The 12,844-nt window shown below is 55.5% G+C and overlaps 1 protein-coding gene across 1 annotated transcript in view; it reads left to right on the top strand.

Moving 5' to 3' along the window:
- Positions 1–5,505: 5,505 nt before the first annotated feature.
- The window catches only part of Dvl3 (dishevelled segment polarity protein 3), a gene marked incomplete at its 5' end in the record, with an annotated part of 10,046 nt that continues 2,707 nt past the window's right edge, over positions 5,506–12,844 (top strand). The window contains 14 exon segments of the mRNA XM_013513361.1: positions 5,506–5,575; positions 5,988–6,109; positions 6,229–6,338; positions 6,475–6,610; positions 6,784–6,877; positions 7,079–7,148; positions 8,122–8,261; positions 8,402–8,478; positions 8,592–8,659; positions 8,797–8,946; positions 9,684–9,815; positions 9,984–10,151; positions 12,441–12,656; positions 12,745–12,844. Of these exon segments, the coding sequence (XP_013368815.1) occupies positions 5,506–5,575; positions 5,988–6,109; positions 6,229–6,338; positions 6,475–6,610; positions 6,784–6,877; positions 7,079–7,148; positions 8,122–8,261; positions 8,402–8,478; positions 8,592–8,659; positions 8,797–8,946; positions 9,684–9,815; positions 9,984–10,151; positions 12,441–12,656; positions 12,745–12,844 (1,653 nt within the window).

Raw genomic sequence — 12,844 nt, 5'->3', positions numbered from 1 at the left:
GCGCCCCGGCCCCGCTCCGAGCACCTCCCTCGGGGCGCTGGCGTCTCCCTCCCCGCAGGGCCGCGCGGCCCGGTGCCCCTTCCCCAGGGCTTCCTCGGGAGCTGGGGTTCCAGCGCTCCGGGGACTCTCCATTCTCCTTGCCGCCCCCCAGTTTAAGAGTTCTGGGGCTCGCCCCCACCCCCAGGCAGTCCGAGTTCCTTCCAGGCGAACCCCTCCTCCCTCGCCTCCCCGGGAACAGTGGCCCACATAGACACACCCCCTCCGCCCCGTCCCAAAGCCACAGTCCCGGACGCTCCTCCTTCCCAGGAGCCACCTTTTCAGCGCAGACCTGGGGGTTTGGCCCGGGGCTGCTCCACAGCTCAGCCATATTTGGAGTGTCCTGCATTTGCGGGCTATACTTGGGAGTTTGAACGGAGAGAGGCGAAGTTGGGGTGCCCCGCGCCACGCTGGAAGCTAGGGTCTGCAGACCTGGTGTTTATTTAGCTGTACCCCCTTTTCCCTGTGGGCTGATCGCGGTGTTGTCAAGGAAGCAGAGCGTCTGACCCCGAGAGGAAGCACCACTCATCTAGGTGCTGATTTCCCCTCCGAACTGGGACCTTTTTCCTCCAGATGGTGGCCCAGGGAGAACCCTCTAGCCTGGATGGCAGAGCCAGGAAGAGTCTCTTGGTGTTCTCCATTTTCCCGTCGCTGGCGAGGTCTTCCCTTCTACCCAGCTATATAGGGCTTGGGACAGGCAGTTTGGAAGTGGCCACTGCCCCTTTAAGAGGGGCTGGAATGCTGCCGCCAGAAGGTTCTGTAGCAGCTGGCCTGGGAGGGGGAGCCTGGCTGATCCCCTCACACACACACCCAGCTCCCAGGGGACTGGGGGAGGGGGAGGCCCCCACACTAACTGGGCGCTGGGCCTGGAGGCCGTGGTGGGGAAAGGCCTTGCCGGGTCCTCCAGGCCTGCAGACAGCCCCTCCAGCCCCAGCCTGAGGCCTGCACTGTTTTGCAGCTGAGGCCCAGAGCAGGGAGGGTAGACCTTTCCTCCTCCCTTGCTCGGGTTCATCAGCCTGGCTCCTCTCCCAGGACCCCAGCCCTCCTGGCCCCAGGAGGCAAGCCCCTTCTGTCTTCCACCTAGCATATTTGCTGTCACCTTCTGTCCCGGAACTCCGCATCGATGAGCCCATGAAATCGCACGTGTGTGTGCGTGCGTGTGTGTACAGGGGGGGTGCTACCTTATGGAGATCCTCAGTACTCTGGATTCTGCTGTTGTGCCTGCCCTGGTGTGCAGACTCCTAGGGTGGTGATGATTGTCTGGTGTCACAGCCTGATTGGCAGATTCTCAGGAGCATCCATCTGGAAGGGGTTGCGGGTGGCTGCTTCTGCCCGGAGAGAGAAAATAGGGTGGGAAGGAACTGTGATACTGCCTCAGGATATGGGCTGGGGAAAATGGGGAGAATCAGCCAGAGTCCCATCTGCTGCTACCTTGAGGGAGGAGAGTCTGTCTGTGTCTGTGTCTAGTCCCTCACCTTGCTCCTCTCTCCTAAGCAGACCTCCCAGGGCCACCTCTCCTTCTCCCAAGGTGGCTGTTGAGTCAGGCCTAACTACAGTTATAAGAAAGTCTGTTTACTGCATATATTTTAACTCTAATGTCAGTCTACTCATTGTCTTCTTAGCATAACTCAACTAATAATATCAAATCAAGCGCAGGTCTGATTTTCTATTTATATTTCTTTCTAAAATGTGTTATAATGCCAGGCCCTGTGGTATGCATCTACAATCTCAGCTCCTCCAGAGGCTGAGTCAAAAGAATCTTAAATTTTTTATTTATTGATTGATTGATTGATTGAGACAGGGTCTCACTTTGTGGTGCCTGCTGTCCTTGAACGTACTGTGTAACTAAGGCTGGCTTCCAACTCACAGCGATCCTTCTGCAGAAGAATGAGGCCAGCCTGGGCAGCTTGGTGAGATCCTGTCTCAAAATAAAAAAGTCTGGGGACTATAGCTCAGTGGTAGAGCACTTGCTTACATGCCCAAGACCTGGGTTTGATCCCCAGTATAAATAAATAAAAATGTTACAAATACATACCAAGCTAAGCAGCATTTGTCATGTGCCACTGAAGCCATCTTGCACACATCAGTGGTACTTGAAGCACCCTTTGCAAAATAATCAGAGTTGGCAGGGTTAAGAACAATGCTAAAAATGGAGTGGTAGAGATTGATTGACTGATTTTATCCCCAGAGGGATAAACGAGCAGATGACCTGGTGGTAGGGCTGTCTTTTCACAGAGCACTAATAGCCAAGGACCATATATACAGTATATTTCACTCATTTTACAAACGCTTTGGTGTTTACTTTGTGCCAGATACTGAGCTAAAAGCTTTGCAAATCTTTGCTCACTGAGTCCTCATAACAGCCCTGTGAAACAGGTGGTAATATCCCCACTTTACAACTGAGAGAACTAGAGTGCAGAAAGCTTAAATTACTTGCCCCAAATCACCTAGCTAGTAAGTGACAGAGCTTTGTTTCACTTCAAGAATCTGGCTCCAAAGTCTAAAGCCTTAATCACACAGTTGGAGGTGTGATTGTTATCAACCTCTTACAGAGCTCCTCTCCAGGGAGATAGTAACCCTCAGCAAACTGAGGAAGTGATAGGGATGAGTTTGTCCAAGCCCAGAGCCATGATCCCCAGAGGAGGAGGACGCTGCCATCCCTCCAGTCTCTCAGCCTCACCCTCTGAGCTTCAGCCTGAGGATGCCCCAGTCCCCTGTGGTCTCCCTATTGTAAACTTTGGTAACAGAGGAAGGGTTAACAGCTTCAGCACTAGGCGAGGGTGGAACTAAGATGGGAAAGCTAAGTAGCCACTGCTGCTGTGGCCTCAGCTACAGGAGGAAACACTGTGACAAGTTAGGTCACTTATTCCCTGTCCATGTCACTGTCCTGCCTCTGGGCCTCCTACTTGGAGCAGTCTTCTTCCCATGTCTCCTCCAGGTCCAAATTTTCCTGTTATCCAGGTTGAACTTTTTCCATGCAAAGCATCATGGTGCTTTATCCCTCTGTCCTTACATCCTGACCCAGGGTCTCTAAGGAGACCCTGACACCTAAGTAACATGCAGCAGATGTCTCTCCATAGCTGTTGCTCTTGTGGCTCCAACCCCTCCCCACCTGCAGTGCACTGTCATGTTCTCTCAGAGTGCAAGGCAGGCTCCATGCCTGACACTTCATGAGTCCATGCCATGGCAAGCTTGGGACCTAAACTCACTAGGCTTTCAGCAAAAGCTTTTAAATTGGACGAATGATGAGTGATGAGCAGATGTGTTTGGTCTGGGTCTTAGGAACTTAGACCTAGTTATAAGAAGAGCATGGGTCTCACCAAAAGTTGGTAAAAGTGTGCCTAGACTTTGGCAAGCATTTAACAATTCATTTACAGAGTGCGACAGGCCGGGCGTGGTGGCAGACGCCTGTAAGCCCAGCACTCAGGAGGCTGAGACAGGGATTGCTGCAAATTCGAGGCCAGCCTGAGCTACTGAGTTCAGGGCCACCCTAAACTGCATAGTGAGGGCCGGGAATAGAGCTCAGTGGCATAAGCGCGTGCCTGGCAAGCGCAAGGTCCTGAGTTCGATTCCCCGTACCAAAAACAAAAACAAAAAAACCTGCATAGTGAAGCCCTGTCTCAGAAAGACACACACACAAAAAAAGGCTGGAGAAGTTACAAGACTTCTCTAAGATAGGAGAGAGAGACTGCTGTTGGAACCCTGAGCCATTCCGCTTTACCACGGAAGGGTACAGCCTGCCTGAAGTCGTCCAGGGCTGCTGAAGATCAGCTGATCGTTGTGAGTTAGCAGTCTCGGTGACCTGTTGGTGACCCCCAGAAACAGCAAACATCTGTAGTGTGGAGCAGTTCGGCGGGGCCTGCCAGGGGTGGGAGGGGATTTAGCAGCAGCTTCCCGCCACAGAGACACACTGTCCAGAGCAGTGTGTAGTCTATGCCATGTGGCCCGTGCGTCCCTTTGCCTGGGAACCCTGGCTCCTGTGCAGGGCTGCAAGCCCAGGGTACCCTGTGGCCAGACTGGCTGGTGCGTCTGAGCCGCCTCTCTTGTGTCTCTCCAGCCCGTTCTGGCTCTAGGCTTTCTGCCATCATGAGCCTGAGGTGACGACTTGGGCTGTTTTCTCAGGGTCGCTGTGGGGTTGGAAGCGGTGGGAGCCAGAGCTGGACGGGAAGGAGGAGGGCCGGCTTGGCCTGTGAATTTGGCTGTGAGTCCAAGAATGTGAGCATCACCAGGAGCCAAGCACGTTCCTGACTGGGCAGAAGCTGCTGTCAGAACAAGGACGCTAGGGCTTCCCAGCCTCCTCCCTTGCTGTTTCCCCTCTGGTCAGAACTCTAGACCTGTGTCATTCACTTTGTCACCCATGGTCAGGGCTTCCCAGCAGTGTGCCCCTGGGGTATTTGACAGTCTCACAATCCTCCAGCTTTTCCATTCCCTTCCCTGGCCCCAAAGCATAGTCAGTGTCAGACTTCTTGTCTTACTGCGTTCCCTCGAGCAAACTACGTGCCATGACCACATTCCACACCCTCATGGCCCACATCCCTGTCCCCCCGGCACCCAGCCTGACCCGCTTTACCCGTGTCAGCATATCGGAAAGAATGCGACGTACAGTGGAAAGAGTATGGGGTTTGGAGTCAGACACGACTGGAGTTGATTTCTAGCTCTGCCGTCTACTAGCTATGTGACCCTGGACAAGTTATGGAATGCTTGTCAGTTGCCTCATTCATGAAATGCAGCTGATTCTCCCCACCCCATGAGGCTAGTGGGAAGCATATATCTGCAAACCAAGGGGGTGGAAGATCGTATACTACGTAAGGATATACACTTTAGTGTCAGGCTGACCACGGTTCAGATGCTGGCTCTTCACTCGCTAGTGGTATGAGCTTAGGTGAATTACTGAACCTGTTAAGCCTGTTTTCCCATCTGTCTCTGCCTTGTAGCACTGTTGTGACTATGAAACGAAATGATACAAGTACAGTGTAGCATAGTGCTCGACCCATTACGCTTGCTCAATAAATGAGAGTATAAATGTCACTGTTATCATCACGGCATGTGGAAGATGTTCAGTCAGTGCCTTCTCCCCTTCTTCCTAATTTCCCGTGAGAAGGGAAGAGCAATAATAATTGTGCACTTTTTCCCAACTTGGGGTTCAGAAGGAAAGAGAGAGTCCAGCCTGGGAGAGCCATGTTGGGGCTGAATAAAGTACCCTGGGGGGGGGGGGCTAGGGGTGCATGGGGCAGCAGTCTGTCCCTTGGAATTGGCGAGCAACTGATGATGGAGAGCATGCCCAGGAAGGTGGCTGGCTCACGTGCAAGGCTGGTGGTAAGGGCTGTCCCTGGGTCCCCTCCTCCTCTGCTACCATTTGAACATTCTTGTCCTGGTTGCTTGGTCCCAGCTGAGGGTGGAGGACTGTTGGGGCTGTGCAGCCCCTCCAGTTTCACACCAGAAAGTTCTCTGACACCCCCTTCCCTGCAGAGTGGTGAAGGAGGAGATCTCCGATGACAATGCCAAGCTACCCTGCTTCAATGGCCGTGTGGTGTCCTGGGTAAGGAGCTCTCCAGCCTCATTCACCTGCATCCTGCTGCTGGAGCCAGAAAGGCATCGCTGAGCTTGCAGCTGGGGCTTTTGGGTTTCAGTAGCTGGATCTTCCTTTAGTTTTTTGACTGAACCACTTCTTACCCCAGATTTTTAATCTTGAATGAAAAGTGGCAGAGTAGTAGGAGGGGAGAGACCGAAACACGCAGTGGAGATAAAGCTCTCCTGTGCTCATCGAGACACCTGCTGTCACTTGGTGACCTTTGTCTAGGACTACTGACCCCTGTTGCCTGCCCTCGCTGCTTCACCAACCCATGCCTCCCAGCCCCCCACACCTGGGCAAGGAGCCGCTCCTCACCTCCGCTGCCCCCCTCTCCTCGGTGCCCCCATGACACAGTACCCACTCGTTTTCTCTCCACCAGCTGGTGTCAGCAGAAGGCTCGCACCCAGAGCCGGCCCCCTTCTGTGCTGACAACCCCTCGGAACTGCCCCCACCTATGGAGCGCACGGGAGGCATTGGGGACTCCCGACCCCCATCTTTCCAGTGAGTGTGACCTGAGGGTCAGGCAGCCCGTGGGGGAGGGAGGCATCCTCTCAGCCCAAGGCTGGGGGAGGGAGCCCCCAGCCTGCCCCCTCCCCTGCCAAGTCCTCTCTTCCCTGCAGCCCTCATGCCGGTGGGGGCAGCCAGGAGAACCTGGACAATGACACAGAGACAGATTCCTTGGTGTCTGCTCAGCGGGAGCGGCCACGCCGGAGGGATGGCCCAGAGCACGGTGTGTCTCCACCCCTCTTCCAGCCAGCCCCCTTCTCCCTCAGTTCCTGAGCTCTGAATGCCCCTGGCCCTCTCTCCTCCCTTGTCCTCGCATGCATTGGGCACTGTGTGACCCCAGATGCCTCTGTCCTCTGTAGCAACGCGGTTAAATGGAACCGCAAAGGCGGAGCGTCGGCGAGAGCCAGGCGGTTACGATAGCTCATCCACCCTCATGAGCAGCGAGCTGGAGACCACCAGCTTCTTCGACTCCGATGAGGATGATTCCACCAGCAGGTGGGGCTTCAGTCTTATGGGTACCGTGGGGCAGCTGGCCTCTGAGAAGCCAGCAAACAGGATGCTGCGCCCGGGCAGGGACTCGGGCTCTGGGCTGGGGACGTGGGCCCTGCAGTGCCTCTCCTGGGGTAGGGCTGGGCCAGCCTGGTGGGGAACGACTGTGGGCCCCGCAGGTTCAGCAGCTCCACAGAGCAGAGCAGCGCCTCCCGCCTGATGAGAAGGCACAAGCGGCGGCGGCGGAAGCAGAAGGTCTCACGGATTGAGCGGGTATGGGCCTGGGCTGCCTGGGACGGGTGTGGGTAGATCAGGGGACCTTCCCCCCGCAGGACCATGGCCTGTTCTTCCTCGGAGCCCTGCCCTCTGGTTCGGTGTTGAGAACCGTAGCGGGTGGGGGGGGGGGCAGAGGAGGAACCAAGAGGCAGCAGTGAGTCCCTCCACTCCTGCCACTCAGGGCTCGGTCTCTTCCAGTCCTCGTCCTTCAGCAGCATCACAGACTCCACCATGTCGCTCAACATCATCACCGTCACTCTCAACATGGGTGAGTGTGAGCACCCCCGGGATGCCATGGGCGGGTGAGAGGGGTCCTGGGAGGCCAAGATAGGGCCTGTTCCCTGCCCGCAAGGAGCCTCTTGAATAAACTACTGACAAACTGTGACCACTTGTCTGTGGTCTGTGGCTGTGACACACAGCACAGGGGGCTGCGGAGGCAGGAGGTGCACCCGGAAAGGCTCCTTGGGAGAAGTTCGGAGTGCCCCGCTCCTCGCCTTCTTTAGCCATTGTATCTTTGCTCTCTGATTTCTGCCCCAGAGCAGTGGTGGCAAACATTTCAGAAACGAGTGCCCAAGGTGCCATCTAAAACCCACTTATTTCTTGTGAAGTGCCAACACTGCAGTTAAATCTGAACTGAGGTTTTAGTTTAGAAAAAAAACAATTCATACATTAACACTTTTTCTCTTTAAAAAAAAAAATAGCACTCATGCCATAGGTTCTTCACCACTGCCCTAGGGACTCTTTAGGAGAGACCTGCATGTGGTAAAAAAAAACCCACGTTGGAAAATTAAATCTGATATTAAATCCTGGCTCTGCCTTTTACTGACCTAGACAGTCATTTAAATTCACTAAACTTCAAAGCCAGGCATGGTTATGCATGCCCCTGATTCCAGCACTCAGGAGGCTGAGGCAGGAGGATTGCTGCGAGTTCGAGGCCACCCTGGGTTACGTATTGAGTTTAAAGTTAGTCTGAAATACATGATGAGACCCTGTCCCAAAAACACCAAAAGAAAAAAAAAAATCACCAAACGTCACTTTCCTGCTCTCTAAAGCGGGACTGAGTGTCGCCGTGTCACAACCAGCAGGAGTTACAGGAAAGCATACTCAGGCGGTGTGTGCACAGCGCCTGGCTCAGGTTCAGTAGAGGTCAGCTCTTGTCCCCCTCCACCCTTTTCTAATAAGCAGATGGGGATCTGGGCAGGGACTCTGCCCTGCTCAAGGTGCTAAATTACTCCCTGTAGAAAAGTATAACTTCTTGGGCATCTCCATTGTGGGCCAAAGCAACGAGCGTGGCGACGGAGGGATCTACATTGGTTCTATCATGAAGGGCGGGGCCGTGGCTGCCGATGGACGCATCGAGCCAGGAGATATGCTCTTACAGGTATTGCCTCCCTGGGTGTGGTGTGGCTGGGGAGGGAGGAGGGGCCGGTGCCCTCTGGAGGAGACTTCCTGACTCCCGGCCCAGCTCCCTTGCCCCTCTCCCCGCTTCAGCCCATTATCCCACACCTGATCCTCTCTCAGGTGAACGAGATCAACTTTGAAAACATGAGTAATGACGACGCTGTCCGGGTACTGCGGGAGATTGTGCACAAACCGGGGTACGGAGGGAATGGGGCCCGGGGAAGGCTGGGGCAGGCATTTGATCTGTCAGGCCAGGGGCTGGGGCTGGCCTCCAACCATCCTTCCCTCACCAGGACAACCTTGTTTTCAGGCCCATCACCCTGACTGTAGCCAAGTGCTGGGACCCAAGTCCACGTGGTTGCTTCACGTTGCCCAGAAGTAAGTAGATGGGGCATTTACTCCTGAAATTGGTGCTTGCAGACGTGAGCCCTGTCCCTTGTTTCTTCCGTGTCAGCCCGAGCTCTTACACCTACCTGTTGGTGTGGGTGGCCTATGACTGTGCATCCTCCCTGCAGGTGAGCCCATCCGGCCCATTGACCCTGCGGCCTGGGTCTCCCACACTGCAGCCATGACGGGCACCTTCCCTGCCTACGGCATGAGCCCCTCCCTGAGCACCATCACCTCTACCAGCTCCTCCATCACCAGCTCCATCCCTGACACAGAGCGTGAGTGTCCAGCCCTGGGCCCAGCAGACAAGGCCAGGTGGGGGATAGAGCCCACAGGAGGGCCGGAGAGGGAACCGCTCATTCCAGCCACCTCACGCCGCAGCTCCCCTCAGCGCACACTCAATCCCCACTGTGCACTGTTCGCTGCTGACCTGGTACTGAGCATCCAGGGAGCCTCAGTTTCCTCTACTGAAATGGGACTCTCAATATATACTTCACCAGGTTCCAGTGAGCTTAATAAGAGGGTACCAGTGACATATACCAGTGTGTGGCATAAAGTAAGCGCTCAGTAAAACACTGCCATTTTTATTTTCATAACCTGCACACATACACTGTGCTAAGCACTTCCACTTACCTTACTAATTCTTTCTTCAAATACCCTTGTAAACTTATGCCAGGCGTGGTGGCACACACCTGTAACCCCAGCATTCAGGAGGCTGAGGCAGGAGGATTGTTGTGAGTTCGAGGACAACCTGGGCTACAAAGTGAGCTCAAGGCCAGCTTGAACTGCATAGCGAGATCCTGTCTCAAAGAGACCAAAAAAAAACCAAAAACAAAAAAAACCCTTGTAAATATTAAATTGCCCATTTTTACAGAGAAGAAAACTGAGTGTCAAAAAAGTCAGTAATTTGTCCAGCATTGGGCCCACCGTTACTGCACACCAGAGCTGGATCTAAACTCTTGTCTCCCGAACTCTAAAGCCCCTGCCTGCCTCACCATTCTGCCTCCACCCCCAGGCCTAGATGACTTCCACCTATCCATCCACAGTGACATGGCCGCCATCGTAAAAGCCATGGCCTCCCCTGAATCAGGGCTGGAGGTCCGAGACCGCATGTGGCTCAAGATTACCATTCCCAATGCCTTCATCGGTGAGAGAGCCCCATGGTGGGATGAAGGACAGGGTGGGGAGTGAGGGGACAGGGCTCGCTGGCTTAGAGGGACTAGAGAACTCCCTGGGCCCACTCCTTTGAGCTTCTGAGAGGCCAGAGGAACCCAGATCGGGGAGCCTCCCATTCACCCGGCAGCCTTCTCCCCAGGCTCAGATGTGGTGGACTGGCTGTACCACAATGTGGAAGGCTTCACTGACCGGCGGGAGGCCCGCAAGTATGCCAGCAACCTGCTAAAAGCCGGCTTCATCCGCCACACTGTCAACAAGATCACCTTCTCTGAGCAGTGCTACTATATCTTCGGTGACCTCTGTGGCAGTACGTGCCTCCCCACTCTTAACTTGTCTGCTGGTGGGGCGTGGGGAGGTGCCAGGGATGTGGCGGCAGATTCTGGGGAAGCGGGGTGAGGCACAGCAGCGCTGGGGGCCCGGCTTAGCTTTGAGAGTTCTATAGTGGAAACAGTCCAGCCTAGACTCCACCTGCCCCACATCTCCCTTTGGAGCCTGCCATTCTCTGAGCGCACCCTCTGTGCCTGCCATGGTGCTGATAGTTCCAAAGTGTCATCTCACTCGATCCTTGCAATCCCTGGGGGTAGAGAGGTTTACTCTTTATTCCTGAGAGGAATGAGGTATGAGATAGTCTACCCCAGGTCCCACATCCCAAATGCCTCAGATTGGGTTCTAGGGACTGGAATGGCTGATCCTGCAGAACACAGTCCCAGAGAAGAGGAGTTGTGCCTTGGATGCGGGTCTCTCTGGCTCCAGAGCTCTTGCTCTTTTCAGTGCCTGGCGCTGCCCTGGGTATTTGGTGCCATAGAACCATTGCCTCAGCAAAGCTGAACAGAGTGCCTGCCTCTGGTCCTTGAACCAAGTGGGTCCCTCCAGGGCAGGACCTGAGACTGGCCAGATACTACAGGTCCTGCTCAGACCCCCGAGGGTGGGCCATCAACGTCACAGGAAGAAGCTGAAGACGCTGCCAGGGCCAAGTCACAGAAGACTGCAAGTTGTGCCAAGGAGTCTGGAAAGTGCCAGTGAGGGTGTTAAGCAGAAGAGGTCTGCAGTGCGCCTCCCTGCTGCTCCTCAGCCTGGGCACAACCCTTGGCATGGGGAGTCCTCAGAACAGGATAGCCATTCCCTGCTAGGAAGGCACTGTGTCACTGAGCTGTATCCCCGGCCCAAGCCGTTCTGTGCTTCAGCCCACGCCCAGCATCATGTCTGCCCGAGGGAGCCTTCTCAGCCCAGTGGTACTGTCTGGTTTCTAAGGCGGACTCCTAAAATGCCTCAAATTGGGTTCTAGGGACTAGAATGGCTGATCCTGTAGAACACAGTCTGGGTGAAGGGTGCTCCTGGCCCTTGGCAGTTTCCGCATGGCCCCATGGGGTAGCGATACATGCATAGGACCGCGAAGGTTCACAGTTCTAGGTTCAAATCCTAGCTCTACCCCTACCGAGTGAACATGAGTAAGGGATGTGCCCTGTCCGTGGTCAGCTTCTTGGTCTGTGAGATGGAGGTAAAAGTGGAGCCTCCCTCCCAGGGCTGTCTTGAGAACAGTTTATAGAATGCTTAGTACAGTATGTGGACCACAGTAAGTGCTCTATAAAAACTGCCCGTTCATATATTAATGAGATACACACTTTTTTCACATTTCAGAATTTGTGAAATTGGAGTACATGTTACAATCAATAGCTTCTTAACTCAATGAAATGTGTACAATTGTCATCATTAGTAGAAGTCAGCCCAGGCCCCAGACCTCTAGGACACCTAAAAATTCCAAGGCGGCTATGATCTTTGTTCAGAAGATACTTTCTTCCATGGGTCCACCTGGGTCTTCTCCCTGTGACCGCAGACCGTCTGAGACCCAGATCAGGGTGATCTCTTCCTTCTCGCAGGCCAGAGTCCTCAGCTGGGAATGTGGCAGTCTCACAGGGAAGAAGGACCACACAGTCACTCCCAGGGCCACAGCCCGCAGGCTAAGGTCATCGCCAGCTCTCCAGGCATGAGTCAGGCAGGCTGGCGCTTCCCTCCACTCTGGGGCAGTTCCAGCTCTCAGAGCTCTGGGGCCTGGTACAGGTGGTGTGTGAGCAGGGGCCATCCCAGGCAGGTAGAGGGACCTGGTGGCCTCTTAAGAGTCCCTGCCAGGTAGTCCCAGCATTGGCAGGGGCAGCCCTGCCCTTAATGAGTTAGAATTTCTGGTGTCTTCCTGAGTCCCCATGTGCAGTTCCTAGAGGCCGCCTGGTGTTCAATTCAGCCTTCCCCATTCCCTGGCCTGGCACCCTCTGGGTGAACTAGAGAAGGCGGGAGAGTAAGAGCTTTGCCCCTCTTCAGTGCACTGAGGAGGGAGGAGGGAGGGCCGCAAGCTTGACCCGGGCCTGGAGGGCCTGGGAGTCGGGTGTGGAGATTGGCTGAGGTCTGACAGGATGACTGGACCTTCCTGGAGGGTCTCGCATTCTGTATCTCTGGTGGGGTCTAAGGGGGTCTCAGAAAGGCTGGGCTCTTGGGCCGGTGCTGTGCCTCCTCCCTCCCGTTCTGGCCAGAAACGACCACCATTGCATACCGCCCGGCCTAGGCTGGGGCCTTCTCCCACAACTCACCCAGCGCTCCTCTGCAGACATGGCCAACCTGTCCCTCCACGACCACGACGGCTCCAGCGGTGCTTCTGACCAGGACACGCTGGCCCCGCTGCCTCACCCGGGGGCCGCTCCTTGGCCGATGGCTTTCCCCTACCAATACCCGCCGCCCCCGCACCCCTACAACCCGCACCCCGGCTTCCCGGAGCTGGGCTACAGCTACGGCGGGGGCAGCGCCAGCAGTCAGCACAGTGAAGGTATGGGGGACCTGCACAGGGGGAGCCCCGGGCCGCCCAGGCTCCCCGCCCGCGCTGAGAGCCCACCTCGGCCCTGCGTCCCCAACAGGCAGTCGGAGTAGCGGCTCCAACCGCAGCGGCAGCGACCGGCGCAAGGAGAAGGACCCGAAGGCCGGGGACTCCAAGTCGGGCGGCAGCGGCAGCGAGTC

The sequence above is a fragment of the Chinchilla lanigera genome, unplaced genomic scaffold, assembly GCF_000276665.1.
Source record: "Chinchilla lanigera isolate Chin_1 unplaced genomic scaffold, ChiLan1.0 scaffold00019, whole genome shotgun sequence".
Lineage (NCBI taxonomy): Eukaryota > Metazoa > Chordata > Mammalia > Rodentia > Chinchillidae > Chinchilla > Chinchilla lanigera.
This window is presented reverse-complemented; position numbering and strand designations above follow the sequence as displayed.